The 21675-nt window shown below is 45.8% G+C and overlaps 1 protein-coding gene across 1 annotated transcript in view; it reads right to left on the bottom strand.

The window, feature by feature from the left end:
• GABBR2 (gamma-aminobutyric acid type B receptor subunit 2) overlaps nucleotides 1-21675 on the bottom strand; it is a 426191-nt gene that overhangs the window by 120619 nt on the left and 283897 nt on the right. Inside the window, exon 8 of the mRNA XM_017887601.1 lies at nucleotides 4107-4167. Within this exon, the coding sequence (XP_017743090.1) occupies nucleotides 4107-4167 (61 nt within the window). The remainder of the gene's footprint in view (nucleotides 1-4106; nucleotides 4168-21675) is intronic.

Genomic DNA, 21675 nt, shown 5'->3' with positions numbered 1-21675 from the left:
AACCGTATCTGTTACCCTGAAGACCAAATGGTAATTAATGTCTGCAAATGGGAAGGACAAGTCTCTCTTTCACTAGGTACGTTCTGAATGACAATTACGTCGTTAGAGTGAAGGAAGACCCCTTCCCTTCAAATCAGGTGCCAAAATATAAAACTCCAAAGCCTGAGCCCTTTATGTTGCATAGAAGCAGTGTGAAATTCAAGCACTTATCATTCCCCGAGATTCTTACAAATAGGCCTAATGAAGGCAGGGTCGGTGAGTTGGAGCGGCAGATGCTGAGTTTTCTCTAAGAACGGCAAAAACAAGGCTCTAATCACAGCTTCACTCAACTTCCTTCCCTGCTGCAAATTCGGAGCCATGTTTAGACTTCGGCAGTAACATGGATACTTTTTTTCTCTTAAGGGGAAAAAAGCCAATTCTCTAGTATTCATTCTCATCTACACGTGGTGTCATGAAAATCAGCCATGGCATCAGGGAGGAGCATGGAACCTGGAGCTGAAAGGGGTTCAGGCCTGAGGTGTGTGCCCAACAGGATGCTAATACGTGCCTTACCTATGGCCAAGGGTGGCTCACTAAGAATAGCACCTGCCTGAGACAAGGGGAAGAAAGCATGCAGTTTATTTGGAAGGTGATCCTAGGATGCACTGTTGGTGTGGGGAAGTGAGACAGGGAAGGAGCCAGGACAAGGTGCATGAGTCAGCAGGTTTCTTCGTGGGCAACCGAGGTTCGGTCCCACTGTGGGAGCTCTGGGAAAAGAGTCAAACACACCTGGGAGTTGCCTCACCCAAGGAGAAAGGATGCTGGGGTATTTATCCTCCCGTTCTCATCCATCACTGACACAGGGCTGCTCCTGGAGGCATTAACTCCCTGGACAGCTCATCACACAGCTTGGACGGCCTATTCAATAATCGATCATGGTAGATAAGGCACCTCTGAAACCCTTTACATTTGGAAAGCCAACTGTTGTGTTGATACACACATGCCCCCTGCATTCTGGTGGCTCATTTCAGTCCTAAAATAACATATGTCCCTCTAGTGGAGCAAGAGGATCAATGTCTGTTTAAAAAACATGTAGGCCAGGCGCAGTGGCTCATGCCTATAATCCTAGCACTTTGGGAGGCCGAGGTGGACAGATTGCGAGGTCAGGAGTTCGAGACCAGCTTGGCCAATATGGTGAAACCCCGTCTCTACTAAAAATACAAAAATTAGCTGGGCATGGTGGCACACACCTGTAGTCCCAGCTACTCGGGAGGCTGAGGCAGAAGAATCGCTCGAACCCAGGAGGCAGAGGTTGCAGTGAGCCAAGATCATGCCACTGCACTATAGCTTGGGCAACAGAGTGAGACTCTGTCTCAAAAAAAAAAAAAAAAAAAAATCATGTAAACAGGAGCATCTGGATTTTATTGAAGGCCCAGCTGCGACCCTCAAGAAAAGCTGGACACAAATGCAGAGAGGGTGAGGGGAGCACACTTGTGCCTGGGCGTACGTGGGAATGTGCAGAGGAGCAAGCTGAGGTCCAATCCCAGCTCTGCCACTAGCCTGCTGTGTGTCCCTGGGGGATACTACTCATTCCGGGACCTCAGTTTCCCCATTTATACCATGAATTGGTGGAATGAGATCATCGTTAAGGCCCTGACCTGTATCATCTCCTATACATCATTAAGTAAACGGCAGACATAAAAGCAGCCGGGAGTTTCAGCACTCCAGGGAAACCTGAAGTTGCCCCAGAAAGGTGTCATAATGTTGACAAGGTGTTAATCATAATTGCTACTTACTTACTGAGACAAAAATATACTGCATATATAAAAATATATTATATGTATAGTTATATATACACATACTTTTCCATTTAGCTTTTCCCATATTCCATGAAGGTAGATAGGATTATACTCCTATTTTACAGATGAGGACAATCAAGGCTCAGAGAGGCGAAGTCGCTTGCCTGAAATTCTACAGTGAGTAAGTGAGTGGATCTGGGGTGGGTCAGCCCACAAAGCGCAAGCTCTGAGCTGCTGTTTGCTGTACTGCCTTCCTTAGAAATCCAGATATGCCTAAACAGTCACTGGAGCTGGCGTGTAAACCTAACGTATGAAAAAAACAGGCAATACAATTGGCATGCACTGGTAGCTGTGATCAGCCAATCCTTGTTTTACAAAATACTCTCTTAGAATGATATAATTTTGAGAACTGGAAATGAGACAAGAGAATTTAGTTGCAATCACTCAAAAAAAAAAAAAAGTAAGTATCTTTGCCAAGATGCTTACTTTGTTCAACCAATGAAGAAGTAAAACTTAACAAATGGAAAAATAATTACGTTTGCCTAAAATTACATCTTTTGTGCACGCCAGAGAGCTGACATGCGTTTCAATGACCTGCCACAGAAAGACGAATGGGTAAGTCTACAAGATTGCATTACAGTGTGATAGCGTGGAAGAACACCTCTCCTGATTGATCTGAATCCTGGTGGGATTTGTCTGAATGAATCTGAATAACTCACTTTAATTTCTTGCTTTCCCCTGGATGACACCGGGATCTGCTCAAAGTGAGTGGGCAATGCAGGCCCCACTCTTGTTTCGGGGTTTTCCAGAAACACTTGGCTGCTGAAGAACACTGTATTGAAGAGAGGTTCATCTAGTCGTTTTGGCTCATCACCCCGCTAATGGCTGCGCTGGTCTGCCTCAAGGAACGCCCAGCCCTGTTCCTCAAGGATGCTCCTCACATGGCCCCTGTCTTCACCTCCGTTTCTTCCTCATCACACAAAGAAATTGGTCTGGATGGTTTCTGAGGCCCTTCTGACAGCAACAGAAAGTTCAACACATGACCCAGTTTCTTCAAAAAATAAATGGCCTATAAAAAGCAGGGGGTTATAATAGATGAAAAGAGACTAAAGAGATACTTCAAGCAGATGCAATGGGTGGAATTTGTGTGGATTTTCCAACAAATCATCTGTCAAGACACCTTTGAGATGATCAGAGGATCCACACAGACTGGGAAATTAAAAGATATTAAAAATTGTTTAATGTTTTAGGTGTGATAATAGTACTGTGATTATATTATAAAAAGTCCTTATCCAGAAGAAATGCATACTGAAGTATTTATAGAATGAGATGACATCATGTCTAGGAGCTGCTTTAAAACACTACAGCAAAAAAGGGGGGATGGGGTGAGTAAAGATGAAAGAAGATTGGCAAAATGTCGATAATGATTGAAACCGGGTACTGGGCACATGCGGGTTCATTATGCTGTTCTCTCTACGTTAGAGTCTGTTTGAACATTTCTAAAATCAAAACCAAAAACAGCTGGGTGCACTGTTGCATGTCTGTGGTCCCAGCTACTTAGGAGGCTGAGGTGGGAGGCCTGCTCGGGCCCAGGAGTTCGAGGCTGCAGTATGCTATGAACGCATCTGTGGATAGCCACTGCATTCCAGCCAGGGCAACATAGTGAGACACTTTCTCTACAAAAAACACCAAAAACCCCACATCAATGCAAACATTCTCAGAATACTAACTTAACCCCCACCACTCATAATCTCATAAGCTTTTTAGAGTCGTGCGGGGAGACAGAATAGGCCAGGGAAGTACGGTTATGCCTAGGGATCCATGGGGGATTGGTTCCAGGATACCTTGAGGATACCAAAATCCCCTGACGACCAAGTCCCTGATATAAAATGGGGTAGTATTTGCCTATAAGCTACACACATCCTCCCATATACTTTAAATCATCTCTAGATTTCTTACAATGCCTAATACAATGTAAATAGTTGTTATACTCTATCATTTAGGGAATAACGACAAGAAAAAACAGTCTGTCCATGTTTGGTACAGATGCAATCATCTATTTTTTTTTCCTGAATATTTTCAGTCTTCAGTTGGCTGAATCAACAGACGTGGAACCCATGGAGATGGAGGGCTGACCATGGTGCGGCTGAGAAAAAATATTCCAAATAGGTTGAAACGAATGTTTTCAGATAAGGGTTTTCAATTGGCTCTGCTTTCTTTTATCTGGAACATCACACTTGCACTCCTTTTGATGTATTATATTGCATAAAACAACATCCCTGAATCTAAATTTTATCAGCTAGAAAGAATAAGCATCAAAATGCCTACCTTGAAATTGAGTAAACTTAATGGTTCCCATTCTCTCCCCGTTCCGGAACACAACTTGACCCTAAAAACGAAACAAAACAAAACAAAACAAACAAGAATAAAAGAGAAATGCCACATTAGCCCGAACGCCACTGATCTCACAGCAATTCATTAACTGTATAATGCGATTATTAATACTGGAGGAAAAACAGATTCCCGCTGGACCACAGATGAAAATCAAACTGATTGTTTTTAAATTGGTTGTGACTTTATCTGGTTAATTTGAGGAGCACAAAATCATTAATGGAACTCACACATGTGAATTGAAGCCAAGATAAGCATCATCATGATCACCATGACTATTTATTAAACACTCACGTGTCCTATGCTCTCATGGGGATGGAGTCTTCTGGGGTGCTGGAAAGATGACAGCAAAGGTGGGGCCCGGCCCTGACTCTGCTCCCTGTGCCCCACCCATAAAGATGTGGGGTGTTGCTGAGTCTGTTTGGCTTGAGGACCAGAAGGGTGCTAGAGGTCTGCTGGTATTTCTTATTACGAACAGAGAATGTTTTTCTAAGTTTTTCCTGAATGGTGACGTCAGTCCCAATTATAACTGAGCTATGGTGCCGCAAAAAACTAAGCTTCTTGAGCCAGCAAGACCTGACTAGTGTCACAGGCAGCTGAGCGCCCCTCATTAGGGACCTTGGGGACTAAACATAGCATCATCTTCTGCATCTGCCCTGCTGGCTTCCAAATGCTTGGCTAAACAAACCAGGAATTTAGAGATGGAATGTCATCTCTTCTTTCCGATGTATATCCCATCTAAAATTCTGCAACCATATGAGGAAATTGACACACACTCTATCACTGAATCTTGATGCCAAACGTAAGTGATGAGGGGATGACCCCCATTTTGCAGATCAAGAAACTGAAACTGAGAGAGGTTATGGACTTCACACAAGGTCATTGTTTAAGCGAGGCTGCTGGGATTCAAATGCAGGTTTAATTTTAAAGTCCATGCTACGTCACTGCAGCATGTTGCTCTTGATCCAGTAGTAAGTTTCTTCCCGTCTTTCCATTATTGTGAAATTAGGAAAAGAAACGGTTTTAAAGGTAACCTGCTTTTCTCTCACCGTTATGCTTTTGTGTCATCAGGCAACAGCACAGACAATACTCTGGGTCCCACTGAAGTCTTGGGAGAAAACCCCAGGAAGCATTTTCCCTTAGGCAGAAACCTAAAGACTGAAGCCCTGCAGCTTCCAGAATAAAGGGGGATCGCTCAACCTGATCCCAGAACGAGAAACACCTTCCAAGGCCACTTGGACACCTTTTCGAAACCCCGAAGACAGCTGTGAGTAGTATCAGTTTGAAACTAATGCCCACCGAATTCTATATTCAGGGGAAGGTAAGCAACTCCCTGGAGTGTGAAAACACTTCAGCCGAGGTGAGACAGGAGCTGTGATTTTATTTCTAGGGACAATTGAAAATCACAAAACACCTTCTAAAAGGATTACTTTTATGTAAATGGACCACTTTGCCTGAGTGGGGAAGATTGTCCACAAAGAGAATGTTTTTTTTTGTCTGACAGGATGGAGATCTAATTTACCAATCTTCTGCCAAGCTTTGAAGAATTCGACAGGCGTCTAGATTTAAAATGTGCACAAATTCTGCAGACTCTTTCTTAGCGAAATTACAAAGTGTATGGAATGGTATTCAAAGCTTCCATGGAATGATACGGGAATGGGGGGGAGAAGAGCCTCCCTTTACTTTGTGAACAAAACAAATCTTTGAAGTAAGATCTGTCACATTTCATTTTACTAAAAATAACTTTTTTACTAACAGGAACTCCTCCCATCTCCTTGATTTCTCCTTAATTTCTCAGGGGGTACAGTGGAAGTAGGCCAGCGTCTGTGTCTCACAAACTGGGTTCAGTCCTCTCTCAGGCAAGTTCCAGAACATCTCTAAATTATGGACCAAGCACAGGTCCTGGTACAGGACAGGTGCTCAGCAAATGGCAGTGGTAATTTTTATTTAAACATGTTTAATAGCAGGGAGCTGAAATCAAAAGATGTTAAGTACCAGAGAGCTTTCCAGTCCTTGGGAAGTGAGTTTCAACCCTCATGTGATTTCAACTGGCAAAGTGGAAACCACTGGGCCCCCAGCCACGATGTCTTCACCTCCCAGAATCATCAGCTCCCAAATGACTGACTTCCCAAACAACATGAGCCACTGTGCGTTCTGCCTACCGATGAGAGAAAGTAGAGGGCTTCTGTGACTGGGGTGACCAAGTGCTGATGGAGACACGGATGTGTAACTGGCGATGTTGAGGGTCTGCATCAGGGTTACCATGGCATCTGTTGGGTTTCACTGGCAAAGCCATCCCTGCTACCCTAAGTATCGCCAACTGGATAGGGGACTACTGCGCCAGCCAAGGCAGTCTTGACAAGACCAGGTATGAGGGAGGCCACAGGCCAGTCAGGTGGTTCTCAAGAAATTCTACCCAGTAGGTGTCCTCCATATTAAAAGGTGGTCAATTTACAACATTCCAAAAATATTTACCTACTGCTTACTGAATACCCTTCTAGGGACTGATGCCTGCCCTTGGAGAGCCTTTTATTTGATTAGGAGGGATAGCAGAAACAAGTCCACCAATGCTTAAGAAATTTCAGTTAGTGATGAATGCTATGAGGAAGATCAAAAGGGTGATGGGAGAGGGAAGTCATTTTTTTATTTTTTATTTTTTATTTTTTTGAGACAGGGTCTCGCTCTGTCACCCAGGCTGGAGCGCAGTTGTGCGATCTCGGCTTACTGCAGCCACCACCTCCTGGGCTCAGGCGACCCTCCTGCCTCAGCTTGGGATTACAGGCACACACATCATTACACCCAGGTAATTTACTAACGGAGCTGCTTTAGTTGGGTAGTTAGGGAAGACTCTGCTCAAGACGTTATATGAGAGCTGAGACCTATCTGGAAAGAAGGAAATATTCCAGCCAGAGGGAAAATCCAGGGCAAAGACCCTCAGGTGGGGAAGAGATTGAAATATTCAAGGAACAGAAAGGGCCAGCATGGCCGGAGCGCAGTGAGGGAGGCAGGGTGGTGGCAGATGCATAGGTGGACAGGGGCCAGGTCACATTCTACCCAGAGACCATGACGAAGTGTCTGGACATCACTCTATGTGCAATGAACAGCCATGAGGGTGGGGTGGTAGAGAATGGATGGTAGTGTGGCAAACGTGGAAGGAGAGACTCTGGAGGCTCTGGCTCAGTAATCCAGGTGTGAGAGGATGGTGACTTCGGCGAGAGTGATGGCCAGACTCTGTCCCTCCCCAGCTCAGAGTGCGTGGTGAATGTGACTGAGCACTGAGCCCAGAGCAGCGCCTGTCTTCCATTCCATTCCTCTTATTCTGTGTGGTGGATGCCAGGGGTGTGCCCAGATACCCCGCTCAGGATGGAGGCCCTCCTCCCCAGCTGCTAGCATCTGGCTGCTGTTGAGATGCCTTGCACCCAGTCAGAGCTATGTTAGTTCAGGTTATGCCCCCTCCCTGGGGGCAGCCTGCAGCTAGCAGTCAGTGTGAAGGGTCATAGATCTAGCCCCGCTGCCTCGATTCAGGACAGCTGTGAAGGACCGTGGGATCCCGAGGTCCCCTGGGATTGGCTGAGCTCATGATTGCCACTGCATCACATTTTGACTTCTCCCGCTGCCCAACACTACTTGGCTTCTTCCCTTCCAGCTTCTGTTCCGGAAAACATTTCCTGATAAACTTCCTGTATGCAAATCTTTGTCTCAGAGCCTGTTTCTGGGGTAACCCAGTCTCAGATATCCTGTCATCAAAAGTCGCTGGGGCTGGCTCTTTCTTGCCACCTGAAGGAGCTGAGCAACAGGGCAGGGTGGGAACAGATGCGGCAATGCTGCCACTAGACAGTTTCAGAGCCACTATGGGCTGTAGTTCAGCCAGGCGAGCCAGGCCAGCTTCAGTTCCTAACATCCCAGCTTGAGAGCTGGGATTTTTTTTTTTGGTTTCCCTCCCACAAAGGTTGCACTTCTCCCAGCGCATGTAGTCTTTATGTAGAGATAAATGTCATGACTCTCCTTACGCTTTTGTCTTGTGCAATTCCAGGGTTGTAACTGAGAATCATCACGTTCATTTGAGACCAGTCCATGTGATGAGTTTAATTCTAAGGCAAGGGAGTTTGATAACTCTGGCCAGGGTGGGGGCTGATAATTGTCTGGTGGCTCACAGTTCACTCACTCTACTACACTCTCCTCCGTGTGGCAGGGACTGGAAGCCCTGAAACCATATTTCCCAGAATCCCCTGCCAGCTGGTTTCCATTTAGGGTGTGCTGATGAGAAGTGGTCACGGGAGATTGGAAAGAATGCATAAGCATGGATGAGGGAAAAGCTTTCTTTTTTTTTCTTCCTTTGCTCTAGTTGTAGCAAGGGGAGCTACGAGTGACTGCAGGTGTCTGTAGGGCCCAGCAGCTTCTGATTCCTGAACCATCGGGGTGTGGAGGCCCCTGGCTGCATGCTCAGTGGCCAGAGATGGGGCACCAAAAGTAGCAGAAACAGCAGCAGCAGGAGCCTCGGAGGCCTGTGTACCTGGGCTTTCCCTCCATTATTATTATCTGCTCTGTGGTCATTTTTATAAATTCCTCGGAAGTAAGATCCATTATCAATCAGCATTCAGTCAAGAAAACAAAAACCACTTCAGGCATTTCAGGGGCAATGGCAACATCATTTTCCTTTTCCTTCTTCCTGCCTGAGGGGCATGGCAATTTTCCGGAGAACTGTATCTGCAACAACGGGCTCTACCTGTTTTCCTCTACCATCCCTTCCAACAAAGTTGTAACCAGTTCCCTGTATGAAATCTCCTTCTGAAATGCCTGAAGTGGTTTGTGTTTTCTTCACTGGATGCTGATTGACAATGGATTCTAACTTCCAAGGAGTTTGTAAGAATGACCACAGAGCAGATTTGGAATACAAATAAAATCACAGAGGGAAAGTTCCAAGTAGATAACTTATAAGGATTTTTTTTCCCCTGAAAGAGATGTTGCTAATGTCAAAGAAAGCAGTCTGTTTCATAAAAGTCAATCCAAACTAATAGTTCAGGTTTAATTGGGAGCTATAAAGCTGCATTTTCTTCTTCAGCGAAATCTTCAGAATGTATAGGGTAACTTATGGACAAAAACCTAAGTTTTGGCGTTTGCCAACAAGAGTAAATATTGCTATCTATGTGAGCTTGGATGCTCATTGAGCATTTCTGAGCATCAATTCTTCTACTTGAAAAATAGTAAGAACAATACAAATTTCTCAGGGTTGTTTCTGAGAATTAAAGAAGATGATTATGAAATGAGAATAGCCAGGGATGGTGCACAGCAAGGGGTAACTTATCGTAAAGGGTAACTGTTATTGTAACGCCTTGAGTTAGCAAAATCTCATTTTTTTTTGTTTTGAGACAGGGTATTGCTCTGTTGCCCAGGCGAGAGAGTAGTGGTACAATTATAGCTCAGTGAAACCTCCAGCTACAGGGCTCAAGTGATACTTCCACCTCAGCCTCCCAAGTAGCTGGGACCACAGGTGCTTGTCACCACAACCAGCTAATTTTTAAAACAATTTATTTGTTGTTGAGATAGGGGTCTCAGTATGCTGCCCAAGCAGGTCTCAAACTTCTGGCCTCAAATGATCATCCCACCTCGGCTCCCCTGCAAAGTGCTGGGATTATAGTTGTGAGCCACTGCACCTGGCTGCAAAATCCCTTCTGATGTCAGTTCAGAATCCCCAGAAAAGTTGGTGGGGAGTAAAACGGACACTAAGGATTCCAGAAGCCAGTAGGGTTTAACAGTCTCCTCTTAGAAAAACTAATTCTCTGTTTTCATTGTTCATCTTTAATACTTAACTACTAAGCATGAGTAAAATTCACTCCAACAAGTTTATGAGTCTTATAGGTTAAGCCCTTCGTTGGGGCCTCTTTTTTTTCCTTCTTTAATTTCACAGTGGAAGGCAGAGATACTCTCCCTGGGAACATGATCTGGTGTAGGGTCAGAGAGGCAAGAAGGGTAGCTTTCATGCTTCAGCCAGTATTATAGGCAACACCTGGGCAGGGGCCTGAAGCTACTTTGAGTGAAGACTCGCTGGGCTCAGCCGCCTAATATTCTGGAGCCCTGGGCCCACTGAGGGACAGTCTGTGCAGATCACAGTGCACTTAGGGAAGGGTTTTCTTCTTGAATATGACTCTAGACTGCACTCTTATCTCTGGGCTGTCAAGTTTGCCTTTGGGAGGTGTGAGCATGCATCCTCATTGAGGATTTGACTTGTGCTGTGAGAAATAAGATCTATCCTGACATCACACTGGCAGGAAAATGTTTACGTTAATGGAAGTTGAAGGGTGTTAGGGCTCTGAAAACAATACTCCAAAACGAAGGCCTCAGAAGTCTCCTCAGAAGCCAAAGTTTTTCTCTGACCTTCTCCTGGCCTCCTGTCTCTCAGTCTCTTGCTCCTCTAGGGCCAATCACAGAAACTCCAATCCCTCTTCCCCAAAGCGGGTCAGAGAAATCAGGACCCCTTTTCCCCAAAACTAGCCATAAAAGTAAAATATTACTCCAGCATTCCCTCCAAGTTTCTGTGTAAAAACTGGCTATGAAGAAATTATGTGACTTACCTTATTTGACTGTAGGTCATAAGACCCCCATTCCAGAGAGAGCCTTGTGCTTCCAGAGGGAAGGAATGCGTGCTCAGAGAGGTCAAGAAGAATCTAGACCAGCCTTGCTGGTTTCCCCACTCAGTCTATCAGTATTGGATCATAGCCTTTTCGTCCAATCACGTTTCTGCACGGTTGTCTAGACTTTATTGAACCTAAGCATAAAAATGGACAATTTCCCCTGTATCTCTGGGTCTTCCTTCTGAAGGCTCCCATGTATATAAATTAAATAAATGTGAATGCCTTTTCTCTAATTGGAAGTTGATTTTCCAGTGAACCTTCAGAGAACCAAGGAAAAAAGCTCTCCTTAGGCCCCTACAAAGACCATGGGGGACCTTGGTAAATTCTCCTGGAGGGGGCAGCACATCAATGTCTGTGTGGGGATCCAAGCCCATCGTGGACTGTTCTGCTGCTAGCCCTCCCCCCAGGACAGGACTGGTGTCAAAGAAACAATGTAGACTTTGAGAAAACACTGGGGTTAAATTGCTTCTGAGGTGTTGCTAAAAGGGTGGAGATCTGCATGATGCAGGCTTGAAGGAGAAGATGCCCTGTTTCCACAGGGATGGCAGGATGTGAAAGAGAGACAGACAAATAATTGAGTACATCCACCCACATGTTCTGTAAAGATTAAAAAATATTCTTTTTTCTTTTTCTGTATGTCCCCTTGAGGTACAGGAGAGGCCATATTTTGCACACAATTTAAAATATTTTCTTACACTAAAAATTCTTTTGTTAGACCAAAGCATTCAGGAATGTTTGATGCACTCATAGAGCCTAGAGCAGCAGGTTTGCAGGGAACTGAGAGAAGGAGCAGAATGGGAGGTGGGGTCTGTCCCACTGCCAGCCTTCGGTGGATGGGCAATAAGGATGCAGGGTCATCTTTCTGAGGGACCATAATCAGATGGCTCAGAGGGTACAAGTAGTGACCCTCCACAAAGCATGTGGTGGCCTAAAGTGGGGCTGTGTGCACTGGAGGGAAGCAGGGACCCAGAGAAGATAGCTGGGTGGATGGCCCAGGAAGGGTGGAGCAACTCCCCCTCTTTCCTTCCACTTATTATAAGAAGAGACTCAGGCTTATTTAGAACAACAAAATATCAGGCATAAATGAATGTGTAAGAAGTATAGGAAAAGTGAAGTAAATTTTAATACAGACACATGATGAAATATTAGGATACATGCATTCAATCAGCAAGTCCTGTTGGGCACCAATGATGTGCCAGACAGGCGCCAGATCAAACACTGAGCAAAATCAACATGGTCCTAGATTGCATGAAGGGTAGGGTCTGGTGGAAGACAGAGACATTAAGCAATAAACACACGGATAAATGGAGAATTACAATCTGTGATCAGTGACATTAAAGGAAAAGAACAGGGCGCCAAGAGAGAAAACTACAGGAGGACCCTAATTTAGACTGGGGACCAAGGAGGGCCTTTCTGGGAAGATGGCATTTGCACTGAAACCTGAAGGAGCTAGCTGAGCCAAGAGCAAAGGGGAGAACATCCTGGAAAGAGGAAATTGCAAGTGCGAAGGTCCTGAGGCAGGAAAGAGATTGGGAAATCCGAGGACCTGAAACAGTGCCGATAAAGCTGTAAGTGGTCATTGAAGAGGAGCTGAGCAAGAAATGTGATTGGCAAGGTGGATGGGTGCAAGGCCATGCGGAACCTTACCAGCCATGCCAAGGATGCTGAGCTTCATTTTGAATGCAAGAGGAGCCACTGAAGGGTTTTAATGAGGGGGTGATTTGATCCAAGTCCTATAGACTTAAGCATTATATTACAAAAGTTATCAAAGGTTGGAACGAGTGATATTGCAATTGTGCCAGTCACTGGCTAGCTGTTCAACAAATTCATTTCCTTTTCCTCCTAGGCACATGGCCAGACTAGGTTTTCCAGACTTCCTGATGGTTGGGTACGGCCACGTGACAGTCCTACCAATGGAATGCAGGTGGGAGTGACATGGTACTCCAGGCCTGGCCCATGAAAACCTCTCACAAGATCCTGATCCTTCACGCTTCCCCGTTTCCCCCACTGTGAACCAGATTGATAGGATCTATCAGAGAACCCTGAGGCCTAAGGAACAGTGGGGATGTGAGACAGAGGGGCCTGGGCCCACGAATGATTACGTGGAAAGGCTGTCTAATGACCAGAAGGACCCACTTTGGACTTTGTATAAGAGATAAATAAAATTTTACTGTGTTAGTCCACCAAGATTCTCAGATAACTTGGTTACGGCAGCTAGTGCTATTTATCCTAACCAATACAACAATGAATTTAAAAAGTAAAAAAAAAAAAAAAAAAGGATACAAATTGTATATACAATATACTCACAATTATGTAAAATTACCCCACAAAGTAAAATGTTAACACTGGTTGGTCCCGGGGAGTGTGATTATGGCTTTTCGTTTTGCTTTTAATACTTAACCTATATTCTATAATAAATGGGTATTATTTTAATAACAAGAAAGCTTTATTAAAACTTTTTTAAAAGATGTTACAAGGAGGCACATTTTACAGGCAAAATAGCAACATCATCAGCAATAAATTAATACTCCCTCTTGAAATAGATTGATTTTTTTACTATTTTACTAATAATTTTACTGATTAATTTATTTACTGTTTTATCTGTGTAAACATAAGCCTGCTTCCCCCTCAAAGTCGAATAACAAACAGAGCAATGAACAAGGAGTCAGAAGACAGATTCAGGCTGAACTTGGCCATTTTCTGGGAAGGGAAGCTGGGGCAAATGCCTTTTCATCTCTGTGCTCAGGCTTCCCTCTACAAAACGTGCAGAGATGATACTGTGCAAGCTACCTTTAGCTTTGCTGAAACATTTGTGTATATTAAGAATGTTTCCCCCTGGGGTTCTCCTTTATTAATAGATTTTCAACAACACCCTCAATGGAATGAGGTATGTATGATTATTTCCATTTTACAGATGAGGAAACTGGAAACTGAGAGCCTGAGAGGTCAGGATTTTGCCTAGGGTCACATAATGAGTAGGCAAAAGGACTGGGACTCACCTCAGTTGTGTCAACTTCAAGCTCATGCTTCTAACAACAGGCCATCCTCCCTCCTCTTTGCAAGAAGGAGTCATTGATCAGAAAAAGAGCTCTCAGCAGGGGACTGGAGTAAGTACCATGTGACCTTGGGCTAGGGGGATGGTGCATGGGTATAGCAGGAGTAGGCAGAGGAGGAGGAAAGATAGGTAGTCAGGGATGTGTTGGTAAATGTTTAACAGCTGGCTCTTTGGGGAAAAAAAAAAGAGCTCTGATTTGTAGTGTTTGCCAATTTCCTTGGTGTAAATACACCCACCACGGTGGATTTCAAGCTATCAATGATTTAACAGCTGGCTCACAAATTCCTGATAATTTAACAACTGGCTCTCAGCTCTCTCTAGAGCCTGCAGGAGCTGGCTCCAGCACACCTGTAACCAAGCCAGTCCATCTGGCTTCCAAATTAAGATTGTGAATGCAAAACACCGTTTTTACCTGCACAAGTGGGTGAGAATCTCTTCCCTGAAACAGGCGAGGAGGCTACAAATCAGAATGGGACTAGCTGGAGACAAGGGGTTTGTGCCGAATATTTACCTACTGTCTCTCAGCTCCCAAACCTGCCTTCTCTATCCTGCTCTGTGATGCTGGGGCCGGGGCTCCACAAGCCACATCTCCCAGACTCCGTCCTATTAGCTTCCACCAACAGGAGGCTCTGAGGTAGAGTGGAAGGGGACGATGGGAGTCCCTGCTCTCCTATTCTGTCAGGCAGGGTCCTGCCTCCAGCTTCTTTCTGTACTTTCAGCACCAGCCCTGCTATGCCCCTTTGAGGGGCCATCAGACATCAGGCAGACATGCCCCTCTTCAGACAACAGAATACTAGCTGTGCAGGGCTTCTCTGAGGTCCTGGGTTCTGAAAAGCTCATCTCTGTCCTTTCATTTTCCTAGCCCTAGGGGCAGTTTCTTTCTACAGCTGGTATCCCTTGACTGCCTCAGTGCTCCTTCTGTATTCCTTCCTCCTCCCATCACCTATTAAACAATTCCTTGTATTAAATCCCCTCTGTTTGTTTGAAATGCCTAGTGTGGCTTCTGTTTTTCAGACTGGACTCCTCCCCTCCATCTACCACGTGGTCTCAGGACTTGGTCCTCCAGGCACAAGCCTCCTATGTCAGGTCCCAATTAAAGTGGCCTCCCCTGTTCATGTCCTCTTGGGCACTGGCAATGCTCCCTGCTCCTTCTTCCACACCCTGAACTGAATATATGGTAATTGCCTCCTGCTGGATGAAGCTTCCGAGGGCAGGAAAGTGCTCTTTACTCTTCAAGGGCTGGGAAGAAGCAGGATGCAGGACTATGTGTTAAGTTGCATTCAGCTGAATTGAGTTGAACGGACTGGGTTCCCCAGTGTTGGTGGGCCATGGAGCAGGATCTCTCAGGAAGATCCACGAAGGAGAGAGAAGGGACACCGGCCAAGAGCATTTGCTCAGTTAGCTCCCCAGGGTAAGAGGACTGAGAGACATGCAGAGTGGCCCAACGTGGAGGAATTGCTTGTCACAGAGGCCTGAAGGTGATCACAGGTTGGGAGACCAAGACGTCCTGCAGGCTGCTGGGCCCTGGGGACCTGCATTCCATGGGCCGAATGATGTTGGCTAAGACTATTTCTTTACAATTAAACCAGAAAGGGCTTGGGGCTTATAGTGGGTAGTTCAGGGTTCTAGTCCCAGTTCTGTCCCCAACTCCATGTGTGTTCATAATTGTGTTCCTTCCCCTCTCCGGGCCTCAGTTTCCTCACTGATAAAATGAGGGGGCAACAGGCCACATACTATGTTTGAGTGCCTGCTCTGGGACACAGCATGCTAGACCCTGCAGTGTTACAGTGACTAAGCCAAAACCATTGTCTTCTAGAAGCTCCCAGTCTAACAGAGATGACAGAATTTTTTTTTTTTTTTTTTTGGTAAGACTATTAGAAGGTAATGTGAGTTGCTAGGAGAGAATGGGTACAGAGGGCTGGGAGCACAGAGGAAGGGCACCTCTCTTTGAGGGGGTGACTTAGGGGTGCAGAGAAGAATGACCACATTGCGCAGGCAAAGAGGATGGGAGAGGAAATGTTCTAGGCAGAGGGAACAGTGCATATGCAAAGCCTAGAGGCGAGAGACAGTATGGCTCTTTGGAGGACTAGAAAGTGACATTGCTGTGGGTGGTGTGCACGGTAGGGCAGCTGGTGGGAGGCAGGGAATGCAGGAGCTGCATCAGGCAGGGCTTTGGACCTTATGCCCCAAATGAGGGGCCACAAAAGGGGTGTCAGCCGGGAGGTAGCAGGTCCAATGAGCTCTTTCCCTTTTGTGGAAAATGGATGGGCATGAAGGAAGGACTGGAAGCAAGGCAGCCAGTGAGAAGCTGTGGAATCCATGGGAGAGGAGGATGATGTAGATGGAGCAAAGGAGATGATGCATGAGGTGGGAGGGAGGCTGGGTATGGTGGTTCATGCCTGTAATCCCAGCATTTTGGGAGGCCGAGGTGGGAGATCGCTTGAGCCTGGAGTTCAAGACCAAGCTAGGCAACATAATGAGACCCCATCCCTGAAAAAATAAAAAATTAACCAAGCGCGGTGGCACACTCCTCTAGTCTCAGCTGCTCAGGGGGCTGAGGTGGGAGGGTTGTTTAAGCCTAGGGGGTCAGGACTGCAGAGAGCCACGATTGTGCCACTGTACTCCATCCTGGATGACAGAGTGAGACCCTGTCTCAAAACAAACAAAAAACCCAAAAACCCAAAAAACAGAACAACCACAACAAAATATGTATACATATAAATGGGAAGGAAGTGGACGTGGAATCAACAGGCCGGAAGTGAGGAGTGAATGCAGGGAAGAATGGCTCCCAGCTTTCTGGTTTTGGCAGACAGATGGAGGGTGGTGCCTACACAGCTGGTAGAGGAGAACTGACCAGAGCAGTGACTGGCATCTTTGCCCAGGTTCCTGGGTGGATGGCTGAGCCAAAGGAGGTTTGTAGCTACAGAACCATGCAACATCAAGCTTCTGCCCAGGCTCCTCACCACCCCCATCCATGGTTCCTTCTTTTCTGGTCATCCGCAGATGCAAGCATCCCTACGATTAGAAGTATTTGATTTTTGCTTTACTGTAGGTTCTATTTTTGTTAAATAGATTAGTCTCCACCAGGAAAACCAAATTGCTGACCAGCTGACCTGAAAGTCTGAGAGATGCAATTTGCAATCTGTTGGAATCTTCGCTTTAAGCCAGGGTGGGCTGCAGATTGGCCCGGGCGGGCGGTGGAGCAGGGCTCAAATTAGGCAGCTGGTGCAGCAGCCATACAGGCACCAGGCAAGGGGGCTCAGGCAGGAAGAGAAAAAGATGCAGATCAGAGAAATAGGAAAGGACAAATGGACAAGATTTGGTGACTCAGGGGACAGGTGACTCAGAAAGGGTGTCCTGCTAGGAGGCGGGCCTCCTGGGTTCTCCTCTGGGATCCCCCAGTCACACTGGTTGCAGTGTCTCCTAGGGTTTAAGGAGATAAAGCTGATATGATCTAAAGCTGGGCCCAGAATTCCTCTTAAAGAGCAGACAATCTTGGTGCCTCCTGGGGGGAAAGAAAGAACCTCCACGTGTTTCTGGGTAGGAAAGACCATGGCTGTCGGGGACGGCCAGCCACTCTGCTGAGAAAATAGGCTGGAGTTCATTTTCCTCCTGAGGACAGGGCCTGGGAGGAGTGGAAGAACTTCTCAAACAAAACTTCAAAGTGCAAACTGTTAGGCAAAGAGGAGTGGGAGGTGGAGACCACCCAAGGGTGACTGGGGAGGGCCCAGGTCAGGGGTTTCTCATGTTCATCTTGATGCCGCTCCAATTACTTTCTCTGAAACAGCCCTGCTCTGCCTGGCCCCCAAATCTTCACTGACATCCCCTCGCAAGGCCTTGTCAGAGACGACAGTTTTTGTGTCTTGCTGTGTATGAGTGTAGAAATAGAGAAGGAGGCTGCATTTCTTTCACGGATCAATGTGGCTCTGAGTGGAGGAACCCCTGAGGGATCAGGCAGTGGTCCAATTCCCGAGTGAATTCAGCAGAGGCAGGAGCATGAGAGCGCGGGTCCTCCAGGAATTTGGAGAAGTCTTGAGGTTAGCTGTGGGCATCCCCGAACTGAGGGATCGAGCCTCCTGACAATGTTTCCAGGCTCCCAGCAGCTGATTTCAGGTTGTACATAAGACGCTGGCTCAGACAGGAGGCTCTCCAAATCTTGGAGACACTCTCTGGCTTGGAAGGTCTGGTATAGGGCCAGTGGGGGTGGTGATGTGATGAAGGGAAAGGAAAGACCAAAAGGGTTATTTAACTCTGGTCTTGGAGGAGGGGAGGCCACGCATTCTGCAGGAATGCACTCGCTCCCCCTACCTGGCCCTCCTTGCCCCTCTGGATATGCAAGTCCTCGGGGGGCTCCAGCCAACAGAGGAGCCCCTCGGTTCTTCCATGCCTGGCTCAGCCCCAGCCCATCTGGAGCCTCACCTAACTGGAATGCCAGCCTCAGCTGGCCTCAACTGACTCTCCTGCCGGAGCCCCAGTGGCTGCGCTCATCCCTGCTCCCAGGCTGGTGGGAGGAGCAAAGGCATATGCAGGGCTTTTAGAAGAGTGAAGTGCTAGGTTCATGCAAAGAGTCTGTGGCCGGGAATTTACACTTTTTTTGGTTGAGCATTAGCTGTGCATCAGACTAGGCCAGGTACTGGAGATACACCAATCCCCAAGACTTAGTCCCTCCCCTCAGGAAGCCCACAGTCTAGTGGAAGAGACACACCTATAGATAACCACAGCACAAAGGCACAAGTGCCCTGATTGGCAGAGGGCCTGGGCTGTGGGGAATCTATCCAGCCCAGGCTTACAGAGGGCTTCCTGGAAAGACGTTTCTCAAAGTGAGCCCAGAAGCGCTAGGGAGTGATCGCCAGGCAAAAGGTAAGGTTGAGGATGGTGAGAGTGTATCAGGAAGAAGGAATCACCTATGTAAAGGCCTGGAGGTGGGAAAGCAGGCAGAGAGTAGGAAGCAGAAATAGTTCTAGGTTGGGGGGTGGCAGAAGAGAGATAAAGCTCTGGAGGCAGGCAGGGAGCAGGTGAAGAAAGGCCTGTAGCAAAGTCACACCAACAAAGAATGGAAAGGGAAGACCTCTTGCTTTGCCAGATAGTAAGACATACCAGAAAGCCACACTAAGAGGAACAGATGGTTTTGGTTCAAAAACAAACAAGCCAGCAGAAGAGAACAGAACCATGGTTCCTAAACTGGGCCCCGAGGTGCCCTAGGGACCTGAGTGAACTCACCAGGGGTGTTGTGGCATATTTTAAATTTCCGAGGGAAACAGTGATATTTAACACTGATCACACACCATGTGAACTACTAGCTTGAAGTAATTCACAGTCTCAACATTAGATTGTGCCACATCATTCTGATGACATCACATCTTTGTGAAACTGGGTTTTCAGTGGTTGCTGTGATGAAAAGCAAGTATGTGTAAAAATCGACAAGGAACAGGAAACAATGTGCAATCTTATTCCAAGGCTTCAGAAGCTGTCCAGCTCCCTGTTCCATTAGTAAAGAATTGTAGTCATTCAGGAATAAAATTACAACTTTATTTTCTGTTTCAATTTCTGTGCATTACTTTTTCAAATGGCTACTAAGTTGTTAAGATTTAAATATTTATTTAGTTGTTTGGATCTAACCACTTAGAAACTTGTAGTATTTCTTTTGGTTTAGAGAAAAAAATATTGTGTGAAAAAATGCTGTGAAAAAAATTACTGAGACACTAAGGGTGCTTTAAAGTGAAAAGGTTTGAAAACCTCTGGAATAAAGGGTTAATAGATAAGCCCATTTTTGGAAGGAAATTTAATTTCCAAAAACGTGGTACCATAAATCAAAAGACTGTTTAACTGTTTAACAGATGACAGTTGGAAAACTGGTTGACTATATAAAGGAAAGCTAAACTTATGCCTACCAAACTCCATAAACAAGAGCAGATTCGTGACCAAATAAAGGTTTAAATGAGAAAGGTAAAGTTAGTAGGAGAAAATGTAGGGGAATATCTTCGAAACCCAGAGGCAGAACTTCTCAAACAAAACTTTCAAAGCACAAACCGTTAGCCCAACAATTGATTAATTTGATTATATCAAAATGGAGCATTTCCTAGAAAAAGGACATCCTGGACAAACAGACAATAGAATGAAAGAAGATTTTTGTAAGGTCTAAAATCAACGTGGTCTTAACACCCAGATTATCCAAGGAGCGCCTGAAAATCAACAATATAAAGACAGCAACCCCATCAGAAAAATGGGTGAAGCATCTGAACAAGCAATTTACAGAAGAGAAAAACCAGAAGACAGTAGGTACATGAAAAGATGCTCAATGTCATTAGAAATTAGAGAAAATTAAAGTGATGTTGCTTTGTACCTAATACATGGCAATACTTAGAAATAGAGACTATTCTACGTATTGGTGAAGATAGAGACATAGGGGCCTCAGGCACTTCTGGTGGGATGTCACAGGAGCAGGCATTCAGGACAGCATCTGGCACTACTTAGTCAAATTAAACATCTACATACTCTTTGACCCAGAATTCTACTCCTGGGATACAGCCTAAGAAATTCTCATTAAGGGGACATTTAGAAGGCTGCTCAATGCAGCTGTGTGTGTGTGTGTGTGTGTCTGTGTGTGATGGAGGTGATCTAGAGAGAATCATAACCAGCAGATTACATGTAATGGAAGAATGGATATTAAAAGCACACTGCTTAATGAAAGGAGGAAAAAAGAGGATATATATTATATACATAATATATTTACACAAATAAAAATAACAATGTACATTTTGCAAAACCATACACCAAAAAAGGTACAATTAGACAGACATAGGGAATGGCAGTGAGAAATGGGGATGAAAAGGAATGAACGAATGAATGTAACAGAGCCAAGCCTTCCCTGAAGCAGTGATGTTAATTGTCATGAACTGATGACTGAAAGTAACTCAATTCTCTGCACCTGAAGGAGGTTAAACAAAGTAAGATCGAACTTAGACTTTACCTTAAGGGCAGGGGAAATCAACCAGCGTACCAATGCTTGGTACACATGTGTTTGTTCATTCAGTCAGTCATTTGTGTTCTCATTCTTTCATCACATTTTTGGGATCAGTCTCCTCTGGGCCAGGCACTGTGCTGGGCTCTAGGTATAACAGGCAGAGCAAACAGGCATTCCATGACTCTGGTCCTACTGCAAGGTCAAGTATCTAATCAGTCTCCTCTGGTGTTCAAAGGCTCCAAACCTGGGCAAACCAGGTGGGCCACAGGCCTGGTGGATATTACCACCTTCCCATTTCCTGGTTGACAAAAATGAGGCTCAGACAGGTGAGTCACTGAGTCACAAGGTCACAGCTATGACTGTGAGTGGCAGAGCTGGAATCTGAGCTCAGGTCTGCGGAACTCTGAAGCCAGTTACTTCCCCTTCAACCCCAGCAGGGGAGGAGCACAGTAGTAGTTCTACCCTGGGTAGGCTGAAGGCCTCCTCTGGGTTAGCTTACTCATTCAGGGCAGGTCTGGGAATGCTTCATGTAGGAGGCAGCACTGGAGGATGAGGTTGTCTGCTTTTTCACAATTGCACTCCAATGCTAAAAATGCACCTAGCATGTAATAGGTGATCCACAGACAGTTGTAGGTGAATGGATGGACAAATGAATGAAGAAACGGAGAGGACGTACATAGGGCTGTGAGGAGCTCAGAAGGCTGGCACATGAGGGGTGGGGAGGCAGGCCTTGAATCCCAGGCTAAGAAGTATGGACACTCTATCAGCTGCAGGGGCCTCCTGCCAAGGTTTGAGCCAGGGCATCCATCCCCTTTATAGGTCATGCTTAGGCAAAGAGAACATCATGCAGCTTTG

The sequence above is a fragment of the Rhinopithecus bieti genome, unplaced genomic scaffold, assembly GCF_001698545.2.
Source record: "Rhinopithecus bieti isolate Rb0 unplaced genomic scaffold, ASM169854v2 scaffold_16773, whole genome shotgun sequence".
Taxonomy (NCBI): domain Eukaryota; kingdom Metazoa; phylum Chordata; class Mammalia; order Primates; family Cercopithecidae; genus Rhinopithecus; species Rhinopithecus bieti.
The sequence above is the reverse complement of the archived record's forward strand: the minus strand, read 5'-3'. Positions and strand labels throughout refer to the sequence as shown.